At 40.3% G+C, this 24085-nt stretch overlaps 1 protein-coding gene and 1 long non-coding RNA gene across 4 annotated transcripts in view; one reads left to right on the top strand and one right to left on the bottom strand.

Moving 5' to 3' along the window:
- The window catches only part of Hsd11b1 (hydroxysteroid 11-beta dehydrogenase 1), a 52351-nt gene extending 39894 nt beyond the window's left edge, over positions 1 to 12457 (top strand). For 2 of the 3 annotated variants that reach the window (XM_074048415.1, XM_074048414.1), the window contains 2 exons: positions 9731 to 9874; positions 11278 to 12457. In XM_074048415.1, coding sequence (XP_073904516.1) covers positions 9731 to 9874; positions 11278 to 11495 — 362 coding nt within the window. In that variant the 3' untranslated portion in view covers positions 11496 to 12457. The remainder of the gene's footprint in view (positions 1 to 9730; positions 9875 to 11277) is intronic. The other variant, XM_020156444.2, reaches the window with a different exon arrangement.
- LOC141413949 (uncharacterized) overlaps positions 1 to 24085 on the bottom strand; it is a 111003-nt gene that overhangs the window by 76878 nt on the left and 10040 nt on the right. The gene's annotated exons all lie outside the window — the stretch shown is intronic.

Below are 24085 nucleotides of genomic sequence, written 5' to 3'. Positions count from 1 at the left end.
AATCAGGAACCAGACAAGGATGCCCACTATCTCCACTCCTATTCAACATAGTACTGGAATTCCTAGCCAGAGCAATTAGGCAAGAAGAAGGAATAAAAGGAATACAAATAGGTAAAGAAACTGTCAAAGTATCTCTATTTGCAGACGACATGATCCTATACCTTAAAGACCCAAAAAACTCTACTCAGAAGCTTCTAGACATCATCAATAGCTATAGCAAGGTAGCAGGACATAAAATCAACATAGAAAAATCATTAGCATTTCTATATATATTAGCAAAGTAAAAAAGAATGCATGAAAATAATTCCATTTACAATAGCCTCAAAAAAAATCAAATACCTAGGTGTAAACCTAACAAAAGATGTGAATGACCTCTACAAGGAAAACTATACACTTCTGAAGAAAGAGATTGAGGAAGACTATAGAAAGTGGAGAGATCTCCCATGCTCATGGATTGGTAGAATCAACATAGTAAAAATGTCTATACTCCCAAAAGTAATCTACATGTTTAATGCAATTCCCATCAAAATTCCAATGACATTCATTAAAGAAATTGAAAAATCTACCATGAAATTTATATGGAAACACAGGAAGCCACGAATAGCCAAGGCAATACTGAGTCAAAAGAACAATGCAGGAGGTATCACAATACCTGACTTCAAACTATATTACAAAGCAGTAGCAATAAAAACAGCATGGTACTGGCACAAAAACAGACATGAAGACCAGTGGAACAGAATAGAGGACCCAGATATGAAGCCACACAAGTATAACCAACTTGTCTTTGACAAAGGAGCTAAAAATATGCGATGGAGAAATAGCAGCCTCTTCAACAAAAACTGCTGGGAAAACTGGTTTACAGTCTGCAAAAAACTGAAACTAGATCCATGTATATCACCCTATACCAAGATTAACTCAAAATGGATCAAGGATCTTAATATCAGACCCCAAACCCTAAAGTTGATACAGGAAAGAGTAGGAAATACTCTGGAGTTAGTAGGTATAGGTAAGAACTTTCTCAACGAAACCCCAGCAGCACAGCAACTAAGAGATAGCATAGATAAATGGGACCTCATAAAACTAAAAAGCTGCTGTTCATCAAAAGAAATGGTCTCTACACTGAAGAGAACACCCACAGAGTGGGAGAAAATATTTGCCAACTATACATCAGACAAAGGACTGATAACCAGAACTTATAGGGAACTTAAAAAACTAAATTCTCCCAAAACTAATGAACCAATAAAGAAATGGGCAAGTGAACTAAACAGAACTTTCTCAAAAGAAGAAATTCAAATGGCCAAAAAACACATGAAAAAATGCTCACCATCTCTAGCAATAAAGGAAATGCAAATTAAAACCAAGCTAAGATTCCACCTTACCCCTGTTAGAAAAGCCATCATCAGCAACACCACCAACAACAGGTGTTGGCGAGGATGTGGGGGAAAAGGAACCCTCTTACACTGTTGGTGGGAATGTAAACTAGTACAACCACTCTGGAAAAAAATTTGGAGGCTACTTAAAAAGCTAGACATTGATCTACCATTTGATCCAGCAATACCACTCTTGGGGATATACCCAAAAGACTGTGACTCAAGTTACTCCAGAGGCACCTGCACACCCATGTTTATTGCAGCACTAAACACAATAGCCAAGTTATGGAAACAGCCAAGATGCCCCACCACTGACAAATGGATTAAGAAAATGTGGTGTCTATACACAATGGAATTCTATGCAGCCATGAAGAAGAAGGAAATGTATCATTCGCTGGTAAATGGATGGAATTGGAGAACATCATTCTGAGTGAGGTTAGCCTGGCCCAAAAGACCAAAAATCGTATGTTCTCCCTCATATGTGGACATTAAATCAAGGGCAAACACAACAAGGGAATTGGACTTTGAGCACATGATAAAAACTTTAGCACACAAGGGAGGGGTGAGGATAGGTAAGACACCTAAAAAATTAGCTAGCATTTGTTGCCCTTAACACAGAGAAACTAAAGCAGATACCTTAAAAGCAACTGAGGCCAATAGGAAAAGGTGACCAGGAACTAGAGAAAAGGTTAGATCAAAAAGAATTAACCTAGAAGGTAACATAGACGCACAGGAAATTAATGTGAGTCAACTCCCTGTATAGCTATCCTTATCTCAACCAGCAAACCCTTGTTCCTTCCTATTATTGCTTATACTCTCTCTTCAACAAAATTAGAAATAAGGGCAAAATAGTTTCTGCTGAGTATTGAGGGGGTGTGGGGGAGAGGAAGGGGGCAGAGTGGGTGGTAAGGTAGGGGGTGAGGGCCGGGGGGAAAAATGACCCAAGCCTTGTATGCACATATTAATAATAAAACAATAAAAAATAAATAAATAAAATTTTTTTTAAAAAAAGGTCCTTGCAAATATAATTAAAATCTCAGGATAAAATCATCCTGGATTATCTGAGTGGGCCAAAATTCAATGACAATTGTACTTACAAGAAGAATAAAAGAATGCCGGGTACAATGGTTCATGCCTGTAATCTCACCTACTTAGGAGGAGGTGGCAATAAGGAAGATCTTGGTTCTAGGCCAACCCAGGCAAAAAAAGCTACCAAAACCCTATCTCAAAGAACAAATTGGGTGTGGTGGCACATGTCTAATCCTAGTTATGAGGAAGACTTAGGTAGGAGGATCTCAATCCAAGGCCAGCCAGGAGAAAAAGTCAGACCCTAGCTAAAAAATAGCTAAAGCAAGAAAAGGCTGGGGTGTGGCTCAAGTCGTAGAGCACCTGCCCGGCAAGCAAGAGGCCCAAGTTCAAACCCTGGTATTGTACAAAAAAAAAAAAAAGAGGAGAAGGAGGAGGAGGAAGAACAGAAAGAGGAGGAGGAAGAGCAGAGGAGGAAAAGGAGGAGTAGGAGAAGAGGAGGAGAAGGAGGAGGTTAGAGGAGGAGGGAAAAAAAAGGAGAAGAGTTGAGGAAGGAGGACGAGAAGGCAAAAGAAAAGGCACAGAGGAAAAAGTGATGTGAATGGAGGAAGACATCAGAACAATGCACCTACAAGCCAAGGAACACCCGGGCCATCAGGACCAGCTGCCCTGAGAAGCTGGAAGAGACAGGGAAGGACTCTCTACAAGAGCTTTGGAGGGAATATGGTCACACTGATGCCTTGATTTTGGACTCTAGCCTCCAGAATCATGGAAGAATAAATTTCTGCTGTCTTAAGCCATGATTTTACAGTAATTTGTTATGGCAGCCCTAGGAAACTAATGTAAAGACATTAAGAATGACTAGATTATCTACTTGTTAGTTCAAAAAGGGAAAATAATACTGCTCTTCATAGATTGTGTCTATTTGGTGTTTGACAGTCAAAGCAGAGAGAATCCTCACCAACACAGGAAGAACTGGATTTGACCCATGACTCCTGGAAAATACTCATGTAAGGAACAGTAGCTCCCCCCATTAAAAAAAATCAGAAAATAAAAATAGAATGGTGGCTTCTGTAGAGGAAATATCACCTGGTTCTTGAAAGTGCAGGCCACCGAAGTCAAACATGGTTCTTCATTTCCCTATTTCATTGACTTTACAACACCTTTGAACTTCAGGCTGGCACAGACGAGCTTAAAAAAAAAAAGTTGACTCCCATTTAGCTCCAACTTTTGTGGCTATGTTTGTCCCATGTTCCTGCTTATTTCTGCTGATTTATCCCTACCTCAGTTCTAACTTTACAAAATCCAACAGGTTTAGGGTGTAGCTCAGTGGTAGACCACATGCCTAGCATGCATGAGGCCCTGGGTTCAATCCTCAGCAGTGTGAATCCTGGGTCACTCATTCCCTACCACTGGGCTGGCCTTCTAAGGCTAGAAAATCAGTATCTGCAGGGGAGACCTAAGCATTTCTATTAAACTGGCTCTACCATGTGAGCCACGCCCCCAATACTTTTGATTTTAATTTGTCTTGTTTTGTTTTTCAGATAGGGCCTCCTGCTAACTTTGCTCCAACTGACCTCCAACAGCTAACCTCCTGCCCTGGCCTTCTGAGTAGCTGGGAATACAAACGTGTGTCACCGTGCCAGGCGCACTGCAGATTTTTATGCTTTTGTTTGTTTGTTTTGTTTTGAAGCAGGAGCTCACTATGCAGCAAGCCCCAAATGCTTGCTAGGTCCTCCTGCCTCAGCCTGCCAAATGCTGGGATAACAGGCATGCATCGCCATGCCCAGTTCAGTTTTTGAAGTTTTATATATTCAAACCTACTTATATCTTCCTTCAAAGTGCATGCGTTTGACTTCATGCTTTAAAAATGCATTTTGAGATGACTGATTCACCCATATCTTCTTTTGTTGTTTTACTTTCCATACACACTCTCTAATACAATTTGAATTCGTTAATTAGAATGGCATTTTTTCTTTTCTCCAAGTAATTAGCAATTTGTCCCAACGTGATTTCTTGAATAACTTATGTTTTCTCACCAATTTGAATACTAACTGCTAACAATCATAGCATTCTCTGAATGCTTTCTCTGTGCCAGAGTTCATGCTAAGTATATTACATGGATTATTTCAGCTTTATAATATTATTATCCACAAATTATAGCTAAGAAATGTCATTCTTTGGATTCATATCCGGTTATCTGACTCCAGAGCTCATACTTTTAAGTACCATGCTACTCCTATAAATAATTTGGATCTATTTTTGGCTTGCACATTAAGGAAAATTATTGACAAAACTGGAATTCAGATGTAGGGCAGACTTCACAGTTGATTTGGCTCTGCTCTCCTCCACACGGTGCTTCATCCTCAGGCTGACATTGAGTTAGTTACAGCAATCCCAGCCTCCATATATCCATGCACAAAAAATATCCATCAGAAGAGAAAGAGGACTGTTATGCTCAGAAACACTCCCAGAAGAAAAAAGAACTTTGTGAGACACCTCAACAAAATTCTCCTCAAGTTTTATTGGTCCAAAATGAGATTCACATCCATGCCTGTATCAATGAGAAAAAGGCATGAGATTAAATGTATTATACAAGCTTATTCCTAGAGTTAGTCAGATTTCCTTTCACACATGAGCTGCATAGAAGTGAGGAGAACAATCATTAAGGTTTTAATTCAGTGCTCAGACACAAAAAGTCAAAACAACAAGTTAGGAGGTAAATCAAGTCTGAAGGTAGGTAGTGTAGAGTTAGTATGGGCAGCTCCAAATCACCCAGGTCCCCTCCCATCTCAGTGTTCTGCCATTGTTAATGTGTGGTTTCTACCTCATGTTAAGAGACATGCCATTAAATTCATCTTCCGAAAAGGAAGGAGTTAGAAAGGAAAGACTGACTTCTCCTTTAAGGACATGTCCCTGAAGTTATATGATACACTTCTGCTTATAAACCATTAGACACAGCTTAGTCACTTGGCAATAGCTGGCTGGACGAAGCTGTGAGATGTGGACTTTATTCAAGATAACTATGAACACAGACATAAATTAGAGGTTCTACTATTATAGGAGAGGATTGAAAGATATATTGAGAGAATTCTAGGATATTTTCAACAGGTAGAACAGTTGGGGAATCTGTAAAAGAAAAAGGAAAGACAGCTAAGTACTGGTTAGGCAACCAATGTGCCCTGCAACCTTGCTTGGGCATTGGCCCCACCCTGGACTAGCCAATAGCCTAGTGCTCAGATGCTCAGGCTGAACACATGGGATCACGTACTCATTCCTGAGACTAGGCTGTAAGCCATCCCAACCCAAATCTAATATTCAAGATGGCATTGGAATAGTTCCCTAAAAGATGAGTTCATATTTTTTGTTAATAAAAGGTCTTTATTTATTGAACACTTGGGATATTAAGCTTTTATCTGTCTAATATGTGGCTACTGCCTTTCTGTTTATTTTCCCTGTACCTTTATAGTGATGTTACTATAGTTATTGTTTGATATATAGAAATTTTACATTTTATAAAATATTTTGTGACTTTTACATATTTTACTATTCTATTAGAATTTTACATAACCAAAGATTAATAAATATTTGCCTATATTATCTTCTTTCCCTAATTGAATTATTTTTGTGTCTGTAGGAAGTTGCGTTCTGCTATAACCAAACCCCATTTACAGTGGCTTAACAAATTGGGGTTCCCTTTTCTCAGTGCTGGACTGATGGGCTTATTGTTTCTTTAAGATTATAAGTTCATTCTGTACCCTTGGCTCTACACAATGAGTTGCCCTTCTTTTACCAGAAAGAGAGAAGAGCAAATGATCTTGTCTTAAGAGGAAGTGGTGTGCCCCTGACAACCAGTCAGTTCTGGTATGAAGTGAGCCTCACACTGGGGAGCTCATTATAGGACATCAGATTTGTTAAAGAAAGTAGGCAAAGTAAGATTTCTGAATAAGAATTCTGTTGAAACAGTGAGGTAGATAAAGAGTTTTTAACTGTATATTTTAAAAAGCATATAGACTCATTCCACATCTCTGTTCCACTATTCTTAATATTAACCCTTTCCTCCAGCTCACAAAATTACTGCTACAACTCTAGGTATCACATCTGAAGTTCATTTAGGAAGAAAGGGAAAGGGCAAAATATAAAAACTGCTTGCCACCTGAACCCACCGATTTTATCAGGAAATCATTGTTTTTCCTGGAAACCCCATTTATTAGATTTCTCACTGGCCAGAACTATATCACGTGGCCAACTAGAGCAAGAAAATTTGAGTATTTTCTCTTTTTCTTTCTTTCTTTCTCTCTCTCTTTTTCTTTCTTTCTTCTTCCTTTCTTCTTTCTTTCTTTCCTTTTTTTTTTTCCTCATTATGTAACTCAGGCTGGCCTGGAACTCACCAGGTAGGCCAGGCTGGCCTCAAACTCCCGATCCTCCTGCCTCCACCTCTTGAGTTCTGGGATTACAGGTGTGTACCACCATGCCCAGTAAAAGATGACTATTTTCATCTGAACAGATTGCTGCCCTGAACAAAATCTGATTCTATTATTGAAGAAAAGGGAATGGACATTGGATAAACAACACTGTCTGTCACTATTTTCCATATAGAACTTTTTTAATATATGATATAAAACAAAGAACTAACTTAACTATTTTCAACTAACTAAGCAATTTTCCCATTTTTATTCAATAAATAATACTTCATTCATTGATTTTGCACACAATTATATTATATGTAAATATACAGACCTCTGATTTGAACAATGGCAAAATGATACCTAAAAGACCAACCTTTCTCAAATAAAAAGTACAAACCTTTAACAACAACAAAAAAAAAACCTGTTGAAGGCACAGGTAAATAACAAAAAGCAAAGAGAAACTAGAGAGTTTTGGCCACTTAGAATAAGGAAATGATGCTAGGCAAGTTTCTCAAGTTTATAAGTTTATACATAAGAGTATCCGAAACCAGTCCGATAGAGATAGAAATACAATAGAAATCTGCCTTCAAACGAACTTGAAGAGCCAGTAAGATGGAAGAGAGTATTATTCAGTCATAAAGAGGAATGAGATTATGCTGTTTGCAGATAAATGGGTGGAACTGGAGACCATTATGGTAAGTGAAGGAAGCCAGGCTCAGAGCACAAAGGTTGAATGTTTTCCCTCATATGTGAAAGCTAGACCTGAAAGATAAATGTACCCATAAATACATGTATGATCTTATAAACATGCATATATATATATATATATATATATATATATACATATATATATATATATATATATATATGGAGAGCGAGAAAGGGAGAGAGAGCATGATTGTATTAGTAGGTCTGTCTGACAGGACTAGAGGGAGGCAGAAGAGGAAAAGAGAATGATAGAGAGTAATATTGAAACAATGCATCTGTGTATGAAGGAAATATAACGTAATGCACTGTAAACTGTTGAATAGTGTGGGATCGGGGTAATAGAGAAAGAGAAAGTAATATAGGCAGTTAATCTGATTAAAGCATGATATATGTCTTTAATATATATCATGAAATATGTCTGAAATACCAAGACAAAGCTGGGTAATCTTAGCGACTTTGGAGGGTGAGATCAGAGTTCCAAGCCAGCCCATGCAAATAGTTTGTGAGAGCCCCATCTTCAAAATAACCAGAGCAAAATGAACTGGAGGTCTGGCTCAAGCTGTAGATCATGTGCTTTGCTAGGACACAGCCCTGAGTTCAAACTCTAGTTTCACCAAAAAAGAAATACCAAGGTGAAATCCTATTGAACAGTCAATAAAAATTTTTCAAAATGTAGGATAGGAAGGTAAAACAGGTCCTGTCTTCAGGTAGGTACCAATGGGAGGGAATGAAGGAGGGAAAATAGGGTGTATGGATTTTGTATTCATGTATGAAAATAGAAGAGTAAAACTTGTTGAAATTGTTCTAAGAAGAGGGAGGAAGGGGGATAAGGAAGAATGATATATCATCATAAGTGCTTATAAGATATATTATAAACACATATGTAAATGTCACCAATATATCCCCTGTACAACTATTATATGCAAATAAAAAAAGAAGGAAAGGAGGAAGGAGGGAAGGAATCCCAGCAATGAGGGAGGTGTATGCAGGAGGATCATGGTCCAATGCTGTCCTAGGCAAAACTGGGAGACCCTATCTGAAAAATAACTAAAGCAAAAAGGGTGGGGCTTAAATGGTAGCGTGCTTGCTTAGCAAGCTCATGGCCCTGAGTTCAAGCTCCAGTACCAACAAAACAACAGGAGGGAGGGAGGGAGGGACACAAGGAGGGAGGGAGGGAGGAAGGAAGGAAGGAAGACACTCTTTGGAGGAATATGGCAAAATCCAGAGACTCTACAGTGCATCACTCACAATACCAGGGTATAATACAAAGTTGTTATATGTAGAAAAATAGGAAATGTGACCTATACTCAGGAAAGAGATAATCAATAGAAACAGAAACCAATCCTAAAATGACCAAGATTCTAGAATTAGCTGACAAGAACTTTCAAGTAGTTGTTCTAACAATGCTCAGAAAAGAGTATCAAGTCTCTGCTCATTTCTACTCTCTCCTCTTTTTTTTATTGTTTTATTATTCATATGTGCATACAAGGCTTGGGTCATTTCTCCCCCATGCCCCCACCCCCTCCCTTACCACCGACTCCGCCCCCTCCCTCTCCCCCCCACCCCCTCAATACCCAGCAGAAAGTATTTTGCCCTTATCTCTAATTTTGTTGAAGAGTCTACTCTCTCCTCTTGGAAAAGGTAAAACAATAGCTTATCATATTAGGCATATGTCCACATTTCCTCCAAAAAACTGGAGTGAGAATTAATCAGGCTACTGAAAGTAAACAAGGGGGTGGGTAGTTACTTGTAAAACTCGGAGACAGGGCTGGGGGGTTTATCCCCTTCATATAGAAAATAAACATAGCCTTCCATTGGCCACTGAGAGCTGTTATCAAACGGTTGGGTTCCCAGCTTTCTTGGCTCAGAGGTGGAAGGCTTAGCAGCTATAGGATTACATGACTCTTTTGTAGCCCAGCTTATTTCCCTCTTCAGTGAATTCTGTCTTCAGCCCAACTGCATTTTTCCCTTGCAAAGTTCAACATAGCACGTCAATTTAGAGAATAGTGAGAAATTGAAACACAAAGGGGTAAGAGGAGTCCTCAGAAGTCACAAATTAATACCAGCTCTTTCAGAAGCAAAATGGATCACCTTATTCACACTTTTTTTTCTGTGCTAGGGATCCAACCCAGAACCTCATGCATGCTAGGCAATTGCTGCACTCTATCACTGAGCTACTTCTCCATCCTTAACCAATTTCTTTAATCTGTCATTTAGGGAAAATTGCTCACCCTCTGATTGCTCCCTATTCTGCAAGCAAGTTTGCTCTGGATGGGTTCTTCTCTTCCATTAGGAAGGAATACTCAATAGCCAAGGTCAATGTATCAATCACTCTCTGTGTCCTTGGGCTCATAAACACAGGTAAGGTTAAGACACCGGAATAAATGGCTTGTGGTTAGACTGCCTACTTTACTATTGTAGGTAAAAAGTGGTACTATACTCCTTGATTCATGAGTACTAAGAAGAAATAGGTGAAAGCAGTCACCCTCTCATTTAATGAAGCACTTCTGTCACTGGTGGAGCCTCTAAACAGTCTCTGATTCTCCTTTCCATTCTGACCACCAAGTTTGTTGAGTGACATCACATTTATCACCCTCCCTGAACACCTTATGCCCTCATGGACTTCCAATGGTATTACTTTTCTACATGAGACATACCAAATACTAATGTGTTTTTCTTAATATCAGTAATAATAAGACATTGATATCATAGATCCTCTGTAAGATATACTGAAAGGACACAACTTCATTTTTGTACTGTTCTTGCTAAAAATACATATCCTTAACTCAATGTGAAAGAGCAATGAACAAATAAATCCAAATTGAGCAGTATTTCTCAAAATTACTGATCCATACTTTTCAAAAGTATCAAAGCCATGAGAGAAAAGGAAAGATTGAAGAACTGACACACATGGGAGGAAAAATAGGAGAAATTAATACTAAATGCAATACTGGACATGATCTAAGAACATAAGAGGACATCAGTGAAAATGAGTTCTGTAATTTAGTTAATTGTATTGCACTAATTCTACTGTATTTGTTCTTGATCATTGCACAATGCTTACGTATGAAGTGACAATTAGGGGAAGAAGGGTGAGGCATATAAGGGGACACTTTGTACAATGTTTGCAAGTTTTCTCTAAGTTCAAATGTGAGTGTATCTAAACCACACAACAGGTACTTTAAGAAAATTTTATTTAAAGAATAATTGAGTATTAGTTACAGAATGAGACAGAGGCTCAGAGTGAAACAACAAAAGAATGGAGAAAGGGAAGCTATGCAAGAAGGACATGAAAACTTGGAAGGAGAGAAAAGGTAACCATAGAGTTTCCGTCTCAGTGAAGGTGGTTAGTGTTGAGAAGGAAACAAAAGCCTGGGTCCTGCCTTTCCTTTTATGAATCAATAAGTCATTATCATACCATACTCAGTTTTTGCTCACAGACATTTCCCATTCGTTAGTGGGTCATTTATTAATCTCCCACCCCAACTAAAATACCCAAGAAAGGAGCTTGATTTAGAGTTCCCAACTAATCACCTCTAACTGTCCCCCCCCAAAAAACCTCTATCCAGGAAGGAGGCCTCAACTAGTACCAAGGCCTCTCTTTGCCCAACAGTCTAAACATATTCAGCTCTCCCTATACAACTTATGAGGTACAGGCATTGACAAACAGTCCCGGACAGCTACACTGTGGGTGACTGCAGGTCTTCCATCATACAGGCTCTACTAGTCTTAGGTAACTCCACTTTTCCCTTGTCATTATACAGACACAGCCATGAAGGCAGTTTCTGGGATAATCACCACATATGCTGCTCCAAAGGAGGAGTGTGCCCTGGAGATCATCAAAGGGACAGCCTTACGTCAAGAGGAAATGTACTATGTCAACTCGTTCTGGACTGCTTTCCTTATAAAAAATCCAGGGAGGACAATCTTGGAATTTCTCTCATTAAATACATATAATTTTGACAAATTTATAAACAACTAGGAACTCCCTTAGGGCTTAGCATGGTGAGGGATCTTGGAACTGTTCCGCCCAAAATTTCTCTGAGTTTGGTCAGTGAAGGCATCTTCAAAAGGGATAACTAGAGTGTCTCCAGAGACATGCAAGTCACAGGGGTACATCACACAATTGGAAGGAGTTCCTCCTAACAGTTGCACAGTGGAAATATAATTATAATAAATGTCATGAACCATGTTGCAGCCCATAGTTGGGAAATTGATAGTAACCATAGGTATAATTACAAAGTAGTTATATCAACTTTACCTCATACATAATATTATGATGCTTAATACAATATTAATTATAATAAAGGTCATATCAACTTTATAAATTCAAAACTGGTAGGTATAATTTGAGTTCATTATCATTCCTTTAAAGCCATAAATTATACAAATGAAAATTTTCAATAATCATTTCATATTTTGTGGTCTGGACTTTTTATGCTTCCAAGTGAAAGAAATCATTTCATTCTTCATTTGGTGTACTTCTTATCTTTATCATTTCTCTGTATCTCAAATACTCTTCATATTATTGTATATTGCTCCTCTGGGAACGATGACACCTAAATATGAGTTACTAAGGCATCTCAGGGAAGTGCAGGTCCCAAGAAATTTAAACAGAAAGGATGCCTATATATTGCTCTTAGAATCCATCAAACATCAGTACTTTATGTAGGAATCAACACATAAAGTATTTTATGTGGGAATGGTCAAACTGTATATCTGAAGTTTGGGGAGGGGTTGGAATTCAAATCCCATAATGCACTTACTTATTCATTCATTCATTCATTCAACAAATATTAATCATCACCTGACAATAGCATGGGAATCAAAGCATCTGCTATTACTAGCAATCAAAAAACTCCTCAATTGGTCAGACCCAACAGGTAAGAGATGGCATCCTCATGTTGGATCATTTTAGTAGAGTTTAATTTAAAAAAAAAAAGACATACTATTTGGGCCAGCGGAATGTCTCAAGTGGTACAAGTGGTAAAGCACCTGCCTAACCAATATGAGGCTCTGAGTTCAAACCCCAATACCACCACAAAAAAAGAATTATTTACAAAGGTGTGAGCAAAGCATGTGAAAATCACAAACAATAGTGCAGTGTCGCAGGGCTAGTCACAATTTTTTGTTTCCAGAGGCCTGTAGAGACAAGAAGATGGGACTGTTGTGAGAAGCCAGAGATAGAAAGGACTATTTGGAGAGTGCCACATGACAGGAGTTGCAGATTTGGTTAAGGGATAGGCATCCCAGTCTGATGCCTTTCTTAACCTCTGATCTCTAGCCAGTGCTTCCTATTAACTGAACAGAAGAGCAAAGGAGCAGACCGGCACAGACTGCGCAGGTCCCCATGCACCACGCAGGATGGAAAGTGTGCTGGAGGGATGGAGTATAGGTGATATTCAGCCACACTTCCTTGTGAGTGAGGCTAGAAGGTGGAAGCACAGGGAAATTTTGTTTTCCTACTTCCAATGCCCAGGCATCAGACTACTTCAGAGTCTGTTGAGCCTGCCAGCCAGGCTCAACAAGGAACTAGGTCTAAGAATGTGAATAGGGCTGGACTTTTCTTAGACAGAGGCCTTCAGCCAGGTTCTCAGGAGGCTGAGATAGCAATCTGAGGTCAGGACTACATGTCAAGAGAGGTGAGGAGGAGGGGAGGGAGGAAAGAAGGAAAGAAGGAAGAAAGGAAGGAAGGAAGGAAGGAAGGAAGGAAGGAAAGGAAGGAAGGAAGGCAAGGAAGGAAGCTGGGAGCCAGTGACTCATGCCTATAATCCTAGCTAATTGGAAGGCAGAGATCAGGAGGATTATAGTTCAAAGCCAGCCCTAGGCAAATAGTTCACAAGACCCTATCTCAAAAATACCCAACACAAAAAGGGCTGGTGGAAAGGCTCAAGTGGTAAAGTGCCTGCTAGCAAGCCTGAAGCCCCAAGTTCAAACCCCAGTACCTTACTGCCTTAAAAAAAAAAAACACAAAAAACAGAGAGAGAGGTCCTCCCCAGTCTATGCGTATTAGGCAGCAGGAAAGACCAACTACACCTGTCCGTGAAAAAATAGACCAAAAACACAAGGCCTGGTTTCCTCACTAGACAGCATACCAATACATAAGCAAGAACACTAGTAAAATGTGTTCTGATAAATGCCTCAGTTTCCAACCAATCAGATTAACACTCTCAGTCTTTAGAAGAAATGAGGAGAGAGAACAAACACGAGGTTTCCTTTTCTGAAAGGAAACAATATGAAAGTTAAGCTAGAATGTATTTGGGGATAAGTGAAACCTCTTTCTAAATGAGGTTCTCCCCAGAATCCAAAGGGGAAGACCTCAAAAATGTCTGAGAACTGAAACTATCTATACCCAGCGAGCTTATTATCTTTGTCAACATGACATTAAAATTCCATCGTCTTTATCAGCCTGTCTTTACTATTCCAAGAAAATCTTGTCCAGGAAAATAAATGTTGCAAGCCTGTTTTAAAGCACTCAGTTTTTCAAAATATAGCATCAAATGATTGCTACTCCTGAAGACTCTTTGGAACCTTCACTTCAAATCCCTGCTGCTCTGTGTTCGCCAGTCTCAAACCGCTGTACCCTGACCCTTAGCCAATCCTCACACAGCCACCTGGCCAAAGCCCTGCTGTACTCTAGACTCCAATGCCTAAAATAACTACCCTGGCTTCCTCCTCCCCATTCTGAGCAGCTAGGATGACTCTACCAAGGCAGTGCTCCCCCTTGGGTGGGTAAGTGACACACCTAGCTTTGCCTTATCAACAAGTTGTTTCAGTCTTTTCAGGGATCCAGTATTCAACAGGTCTCCCAAGAGGTCCTCTCCAGTTCCCTCATTCAGTTTCTAACCTGCTCCCTTTGACCCTTAGATACCTGCTGCCATCTCTCAGGAGGGGCAGAGTTTCAACAGCTGGCACCAAGCTCCAGTTTCAACAACACAGTGGCCTTGTCATTGGACAAGTGCCACGTAAAAGAAATTACCCTTCCTAGCACACTTTATCATGAGCTCAAAGATGTGTGTACAGATCGTCTCTTTTCATATCACCTGTGGAATCCAGATGTGCGCCACTCACATCTCACCTATCCTGGCATGAAAGCTCAGCCTCACTTTGAGAATTCTAAAAGTAATTCTCTCACTGAAAGTATTAGTAAGCAGGGCAGCATGTTCCCAGTATTTCAGAGGGAAGAAAGAATCTCGAGTTTACATTCATTCAGTGCGCACTATTTAAGACATTTCCCCTTGGCCAAGCTCCTCTCAAAGTGCTTCCTCCTGGCTCTCCCTCTTATCTGACTCAGATTCCTGGAGAGTCCAGTCCTCCTCCTTCTTCTCCCTCATTTATCATATACAGTGTGCTGATTCTAGCTTGAGGCCACCAAGAAATAGCTTTTTCAACAAAAATCATCTCTTCTCACAAAGGAATTATTGTACTACTAGGAAAATAGCAATTCCACCAAATAAAACATCTGTAGTAGCCAAAAAACAACCTTAATGTCTACCCATAGGAAAACGTTTAAATTAGAGCACATGAGTATTATGAAATCACTATGTCATGGTAACAGGGAGTCAAGTCAATTAATATGTATTCACATAGAAGAAACTCCAGGACATATGGAATGGGCAGGTATGTGTGTGTGTGTTAGAGAGAGAAAGAAGAGGAGAAGAGAAGAGAAGAGAAAGACTAAGTATAAGCATTATTCTAAGACCTGATAAAATTAGGAATGTCTTCCCTCTGAGGAATAAACCTGTGGTTCTTAAAATAGTAGAGTTATGAGATGGGTTACATCCCCAAAAATATATGCTGAAGTCCTAATCTCTAGTTCCTCAAAATGTAACTGCATTTGGAAATAGAATTAATTGTATCTATTGCACATATAATTAGTTAGGTTAAGATGGGTGGGCGCTGGTGGCTCATGCCTATAATCCTAACTACTTAGGAAGCTGAGATCAGGAAGACTGCAGTTCAAAGCCAGTCCAGGTGAGAGCCCAGTTCTTGAGACCCTATCTCAAAAAAGTCCTTCACAACAAAGGGCTGGTAGAGTGGCTCAAGGTATAGGCCTTGAGGTCAAATCCCAGTACCAAAAAGAGGAAGATGGGTTTACAATGGACTAGGTTGGACAATATGACCAATGTCCTTACAAGAAGGCAGCCATGACGAGGCAAAAGCACAGGAGAGCATCGTGTGATGGCAGAGGCAAAGAACTGAGTGATGCAGCTGCAGAGCAAAGAATGCCAAGAACTGAACACCTTCACGGACAGGTAAGAAGAGGCAAGGAAGTCTTCTCCTCGACAGGTTTCAGAGGGACTGTGGCCCCACCAACAGTTTGATTTCCATGTTCCAGCATCCAGACTCTGAGTTAATAAAATTCTACTGCATTAGGCTACCAAGTTTGTGGTACTTTGTTACTAAAGCCTCCGGAAACGAATACAGGCTGTGATACTGTAATCTTGAGCTAGCAACAAAATCAATGAGGACATATCCCTTGACTTGAAATTTCACTTCTAAAACTGCCATACACAAAAATGTGATCTGATTGATTAAAACAGAATCACATCACACATACATCGGAACCCATCGTGATCCTATCTCACTCAGAATAAAGGCCAAAGTCCTTACAAAGACTGGTAAGTCCTACAGGATCTGGTTCCTCATGAGCTCTCAAGCTTTGTCTCCTTCTATCCCCTCCCTACCCAGCCACACTGGCCTCCTACTTATTCCTAGAACACAGCTTCTATGCTTTCACATTGCTGTGCCTGGGTGATCCATGAGACCAGCCCCTCACTTACTTCAGTCTCCCCTCAAAAGTTGCCTTCTCAATGAGGCCTGCCTTAACCACCCTAAATATAATGTCAGGCTTTCCCTGGCAAGTTACAGCTCCCTTCTCTGCTTTTTTCCTCTGATCTCATAATTACCTGTCTCTTTTCTCATTTATCTTGTTTACTGTCTATCCATGTTCCAATTACTATGGCTGCATAACAAACCATCCCAAAACTCAGTAACTTAAAATGTAGAATAACATTTGTATCAGTCATGAATCTGCAGTCTGGGCAGGGCTGAGCAGGGATAGTTCATTTCTGCTTCATCAGCGAGGCGGAAATGGGAAGCTCGTGTTATGTGTCTGGTGCACAGAAGCCTAGACCAGATAGTACACCTTGGGCATCCACCTCTATTCTTGGCCTCTCAGAATGGCAGCTTCAGGGTTTCCATGTTTTTTAGAGAGCCTCAGGTTTCCAAAAGTGTAAGTCCCAAAAGTAAAGAGAACCCCCACATTAATGGTTAAGATTTTAACTGCTAAGTAATCTTTCTTTAGATTTACAGAACCCAGAATAATCTGGTTGGATTGCCTTTTAGGACCAACCATACACTTGTGGTCAAAGCAGTTATAAAGACCCACCCATTTCAAGGAAAAAGAACACAAATTCCAGCTCTTGTTGGAGGAGTGTCAATATCCATGGTAAGAAAAACAAGGGGATGGGCTACATGCTGAGAGACCCATCTTTGGAAAATACCATCTGCCACAATCCCCTTACTAGACTGGTTTCATGAGGGCAGGAGTTTTGTCTGCATAGTTCCTTATACACCAGCACCTAGAGGAATGCTTGGCACACAGCTGCTGAGCCAGAGAAGACCATGAGGTGATAAGCTGTAGGGCCAAACCCAGAATCCAGGGCTCTTAAGGTTGACATAAAATGGGCAAGTAGCCAGTTTTCAAGAGCAGAACCTTGCAGATTGCCAATAGGAGCAAGTTAGGAGGACTGATTAGGAGAAGATGAGATACATAGAGGCGGGAATATGATGGGATGGCAAATCTACACATAAGTCAAGTTCAGATTAATTTTTGCCTTCAGCTTGAACCCTTACAAGTTCTCCCTAGACCCAAGACATAGTAAGACTTCAGACCGTGTCCTTTTCCTGATCCTGCCCACTTGTGGCTTATTAAAGGCTGGTGAAATGGCTCACATGGTAGAGCACTTGCCTAGCAAGCCTGAAGGCTGGAGTTCAAATCCCAGTACTGCCAAAAAAAAAAAAAAAAAAAAAAGAACAGAAATGGGGTCTTTGGAGGTGATTAGGGTTAACGAAGATCATCAGGGTGGCACGAGGAGAGAAAGAGCAAGGACAGCCATAAACCGCTATGACCCAAATACTAAACTAAACCCTTTTTCTTTTTCAGGAGTGTCCAGGTCAATGTTTAGCAACTAACTCTCTAGGGAAAAAGGCTGGGAGTTGGGGAGGCCTGATTTGCTGATTTGTAGCATTAGTGTACTTCCACCATACCCAGTTTGAATCCACTCACATAGCATTGCTGCCTGTGGATGAGAAGGAGATGGACACCATTGGCTTCTCAAGCCTATTTGGCCAGCTCCAGCACATCCCAGTGACTCACTGTCCACACTTCTGACAGAGTTCCTTCTTAAAGAGACAGCTTACTGGTTCCTACAAGACTTCAAGTGAAACTCTAATAACATGAATCAAACTGGCTTTTTTCAAACAGGAAGTATGGCCAAGCTGACCAACAGAGTGACAGGAAGTCTTTCTCCCATTGCTAGGGAAGGATGGGGAACCAGGGCTCCCAAAAATATGGGAACATCCCCCTCTTCACTTCTAAGGGTGTCAGAATCTTATAAGGAACCAACAGATTTAGCCGAAGTGTTAGAGAGGACTGTAGTCACGACCTTCATGTTTGTTCACCCTGCATTCCTCTGGGAGTAACAGAAAACCCAACTGTCTGACAGTGGCTGAATTAAGTAGAGATTTATTTTCCTCCCAATATAAAAGTCTGGGTGGGAGAAACCGTGACCTCCAGGAACCCAGGTTCCTTCTGTCTTTCTACCCAGCCACCCATCCTTCTCCTAGTAGCTGTGTGGTCATGAGACAGCTGCTCTACCTTCAGCATCACTCATTGTTTCAGGGAAGAGGAAGGGGACAGTGAAGGGCAAAAGGTGCACATCAGCTGAATCTGGTCCCTAAGAAACAGCACATTGGGAAGCCTCATCCAGGGACTTTAGCTTACAATGTCCACAGCTACTTCATGTGACCATCCTTCCCTGCAAAAATTGAAAAATGGAGTTTTCAGCTGAGCACATTGCCACCCACCCCAAACAAAATTGGGGTTCTGTTAGACAACCAGTAGTATTCATCACAAGTGTAAATTTCTAAATAACCAGGCCTCTCCTTTGGAGGATGTCTTTGGTGGAGTTACTTTCTCTCCCGTGTCTTTTCCTCCTACAAGGCTGATTCCCCTTCCTAATTCGTTTGCAATTATTAAGTCCCCTCCCTTTTTCCTGGCATTCTAAATTCTAAGGAGAAGCCCACACCCATGGGTAAGAGGTTAACTGCTAAATAACCTTTCTTTAGATTTACAGAACCCAGAACATCTGGTGACCTTTGTAAAGCCCCTCCTCGATCTTTACTTCTGTACATGAACTAATGCAAAGTATGTAAATGGCTGAGGTTCAACCTGCAGAAAAGTAATATGTTTGTTCGAAGAAAATAAAGGAACTAGTCACAGGAAGTTGATATCATTGAGAGGTTCAGGCCAGAGGGGGAAAAAAAGGAGGCAAATCCTGAATGACAGAGACTCTACTCAGGATGTACCCTTCCTGCCTGTTAACGAACTGCAATCCTTCCTGCTCTATAAAAGACTTGGTGTTGGGCTGGCAGAGTGACTCAAGTGGTAGAGCACCTGCCTAGCAAGAACAAGGCCCTGAGTTCAAGCCCCAGCATGGCAAAAAAAAGAAAGAGTTGGTGCCCATGGGTTTGAGAGGATGGAGTATTTAGAGTATTGAGGGTAACAGACCTCCATCGTCTCAAGATGCTGGCCCTTGAATAGACATGATTCCTTTCCACCAACTCTCATCTGGAACACTTGGCTTTCAGCAGTAAGCACCCCCACTTTAGTCAGGTTTTTTTGTTGCTGTGACAAATACCTGAGAAATAATTTAAAAGGAGGAAGGATTTATTTTGGCTCACATACTCCCAGTGACCTACTTCCTCCAACAATGTCCCACCTTCTAAAATTTCCAGCACCTCCCAAAATAGCACCACCAGTTAGGGACCAAGCCTTCAACACCGGAGCTTCTAGAGGACATTTCATATTAAACCATAACAACCTCAGACCTTATTCTAGTAACAACCACAGAAGCAGGCTGATATAGTCATAGCAAAAGAGCACAATTCCTAACATCTTAACATGTCAGGTTCTCAACCATGCTAACACCATCCACTCCACCTTGTGCAAGATCCTAATTGGTCATTGCTCCATCCATGCTGGAGGCCATGCTAGGCCTCCCAATTCTTCAGATTTCCCTTTGGGAAACTATTATTCCTTTCCTTAGTAAAGAATATAATATAAGCCCTTACATACAAGATAGGAGGGAGCTCTGAGGAGGTGACCTTGGAGGAGGTGACTCACACTGGCACAGGGGTCAGACTTCCTATCTGCTGTTCCCAGAGAGCTACTTCTCAGGGACAGTTAAGCCACATCTCACCACCAAGCCTTATCCCAGAGCTACTGTACTACTGCTTTTCATACAAACTGAATGGCTCTCCCTGGTTTCACTTCTCTGGGCCAGCATCTCACACCCACCCCAGAGCATAATTGCTAGGGTGTGAATGTTTTCCCCAAACATTCATGGATTAGAACTTGTCTTCAAAAACAGCAATCTTGAAAGGTAGAATCTTTGGGATATGACAGTGTCATGAGGACTCTGCCCTTTGAATGGTTAATCCATTTATGGATCAATAATTTTTTGAGGGAGGGACTTTGTTATAAAAATAAGCTCTCTCTGGTTTCTTGCTCTGGCCTCACCATGTGATGCTCTCTTTCATGTTATGATATAGAAAGAAGGACCTCATGAGATGTGGTGCTGAGATTGGGTGGTGCTCTTAGACTACCCAGCCTTCAGAATCATGAATCCAACAAATTTATTTATAAATTATCCACTGCATGGTATTCAGTTATAGCAACAGAAAGCAGGCTGGACAATTGTGGATGGCAAGCTTCAAAGGACTGAATCAAAGATTCTCCAGACTGATGATCTCCAAAGCTTTTGACATTGCTTAATCATTAAATCATAAAAAACCATGAATGATCACATGTGCTTTGAACAGACTTAATTACTATTTATATAATGTGTATATAATATTTACTTTATCAATATAAAAACATTTGCAGATCCAGGAACCTTTAAGAGACAAGATACAAAGAAATTCCAATATTTTCTTCCAACATCTACTCTCTAGAGAAATTTCCAAGAACCTACATTCTTCTTCATTTGTGCCCAGCCAAGAGCCCTAGGACAGATATGCTAATAGAGTCCCAGAATAATGCAAGGCAAACAATTTTGAGGCATTAAAGGAAAGGGGAAACTCATCAGCCACTTTGACACGGGTGTTCATGATGTCTCCCAGTGACTCCAGCAACTCTGCTTCAACATCAACATCCTGCCACCCCTAGTTCTTCATCCCTCCCCAGGGAGACACCAATTCCTGAAGAATGCCAAGGCAAATCAGAGTATTCCCAACGCATTATCCCCTCCCTCTCAGCAAATGTTAATCTAAGTTGTCTAGTTTTTCAAAAGTAGGTGGGGTGATGAGTGGGAATAGGAGCAGGGCAAATATGAAAGAAAAAAGCAAAGAGAAAAAGAATTTTGTAGAAGGTAAAACAGAACTTGTAACTCCAAAGAACAAAAAGCTAAGAGAAACAGAAATAAGTCTATATAGATCCAGAACACTAGAGGATGAGGACACTGGATCTAGAGCAAAAGGTAATACCACAGTAGAAAGGAGAAGGAGAAATGGATTTGTTTTTAATAGACTTTGTTTTTAGAGCAGTTTTCGGTTCAGAGCAAACTTAAGCAGGATGTACAGAGTTCCCATATATGACTGCCATCCCCCACTCCTGCCTTCCCTATTACCAAAATTTCTCTTCGGAGTGGTACATCTGTTATAATCAATGAACCTACACTGGCATATCATTTTCAACAAAAGTCCATAGTTTCACTGGGATTCACTCTTATTGTTGAATATTCTATAAATATATAGTGACACATATCCACCATTGTAGGATCATACAGAGTAGTCTCACTGCCCTAAAAAATCATCTGTGCCCTGTCTATTCATCCCTTCTCCCCCACCCTCCTACACACACAGGACCATTGACCTTTCTACTTCTTCTCAGACATTAAATTTTTCAAATGTCTTTTGCCCTGTTCTCTCTTTCATCTCTATTTGTTTTGATCACCTTTTGGTATTACAATTATATTTATGTTCAACTGCTTGATATTTTATCACAGTCCTTGAATATTCTGCTATGGATTCTGTGTGTGTGTGTGTGTGTGTGTGTGTGTGTGTATGTGTGTGCGTGTGTTTTAATTTAAGTAATTTCTGTTGACTAGTTAGGCTTCTAACCAGTCCTTTGGAACCTGAGCTATGGGGAGGGTAAACCTCTCTGATTTTGATTCTTTCTCACGGATTGTTTTCTTAGCGCTGCTGGATCTCCTGAGGATCCCACTGAAGGCATTTGTTACATTGCTGTATTTTGATATCTAACATCTCCTTTTGATTTCCTCTTTGAGTTTTCATCTCTCTGCTGACTTTACCCATCTGGTACTGCATGTCTAGCTCTTCCTTCAGAGTCTTTAACTTAGTGTTTAGTTGTGTTGAATTTCCTGCCTGATAATTCCGGCATCCGTATCATATTGGGGTCAGTTCTGGTGATCTCTTTACTTCTTCTGACTATGCTTTTTCTTGCCTTTTTGTTACCGGTGGTTGGGGTGGTATAGATGTTCCTCAGTTCTTTAGGCACAATGTCTAAGATGAGGACACTTCCCCAAGTACAGCAAAAGAACCATGAAGAGTAGGAAAATAGCAAAGAGTTATTTATTAGCAAAGCAGGATTACATCTTGAGGGATGAGGCAGGCAGTTCTGGTAAAGGCTGGCTGCATGGAAGCTGCCAGGATTTGAGGTTTTATCCAATAGGCAGGGGTTACTAGGTAACACAAAACTGAGGCCCTTCCCTCTGGCCCCTACCCAAGTGGTACCAGAATGTAGAAAGGTGAGGGCAGGTGTCTGCCCATTTGATCCTCTTTGCCTTTCTTGATTTAGTGGTAGCCAGAAGAAGACCGTATAGCAGACATTACATCCTCAAGGCATATACGGGAACATTAAGTGGGGCGTGGGCTCCATAAGGAGGATATGGGTTACCAGCTTAATTGCTGGCACAGGTGTGGGCCATCTGGGGTTTTAGAATGGAATCTTATAGCTAGAGCATTTGCTCCTTCCTAATCATAGCTACCGATCTACCTATGCTAACATTTCAGTATGTTTGTGATTTCTCCTTTTGTTGTGTATATTTGAGTTCTACATGAGAAAACCACAAACCAAAAGGCAGCCAATGAATTGGGAGAAAATATTTGCAAAGTATATGTCAGATAAGGGGTTCATGTTCAAATTACATAAGGAAAATACACAAATCAGTCACAGAACACATATATAATAAGATCAAAGAGTAGGAGACGGAGCCAGGTGCTGGTGGCTCATGCCTTTAATTCTGGCTACACAGGAAGCAGAGAGCAGTAGGCTCACCAACCCTGGGAACATAGTTTGCAAGACCCTATCTAAAAGAAAAACCATCACAAAACAGGGCTGGCAGAGTGGCTCAAGCAGTAAGAGTGCCTGACTTGAAAGCATGAGGCCCTGAGTTCAAAACCCAGTGCCTCCAAAAAACAAAGAAAAGGGGCATAAGGACCTGAGTAGACATTTCTCCAAAGAAATAAAAATGGCCAACAGGTAAATGAAAGGGTATTCGACATCACCCATCATCAGGGAAATACAAATCAAAACTACAATGAGATATCCCTCACACCTGATAGCTACTATCAAAACCACAAGAGATATCAAGTGTTGGTGAGGATGTGGAGAAAAGTGAGCCCTTGTTCACTGCTGGTGGGAATGTAGACTGGTGCAGCCATTGTGAGAACTATAAATATGGAGATTCCTAAACAAATTAAAAATAAGACTAATATATTATTGGTTTAATGGAAACAAACACATCTTCAAAATTGTTTGTATGTTTTCTATGTTAGATGTTTAAGATCACAGATGTAGATGTTTGACCTAAGGACAAATACACAATAGGAGTATGGTACAGGGCCACTGCTTCCTCTGTATCCAGTACAGCAATCTGACTTTCTTCTTCTATGAGGAAATAACTTAAAATACTGACTATGCTTGTCTAATATCTCAGATTTCATAAGCAGCTTATGTGTAAAATGTTAAAAGTAAATAAATTAGATAAATATAAATAGAATAAGTGATTATAAGCTTTTCGTATAATTTAAAGTGTTATGTAAAATTAAGTAATAGATATAAAGCATCTGAGAAATTTCTAGGCTAAAATACTCAGACATTAATTGCTAAGTATAAATTCCAGTACCCTTGCTTTCTTAAATTCTTCAGAAAAGACTATATATTGGTGTTTATTAATAAATGTTTTCAGGCTAGGGGTGTAGCTCAAGTGGTAAGTGCTTGCACAGTAAGTACAAGGCCCTGACTTCCAACCTCAGTAATACCAA

This window comes from Castor canadensis, chromosome 11 (genome assembly GCF_047511655.1).
Source record: "Castor canadensis chromosome 11, mCasCan1.hap1v2, whole genome shotgun sequence".
Lineage (NCBI taxonomy): Eukaryota > Metazoa > Chordata > Mammalia > Rodentia > Castoridae > Castor > Castor canadensis.
This window is presented reverse-complemented; position numbering and strand designations above follow the sequence as displayed.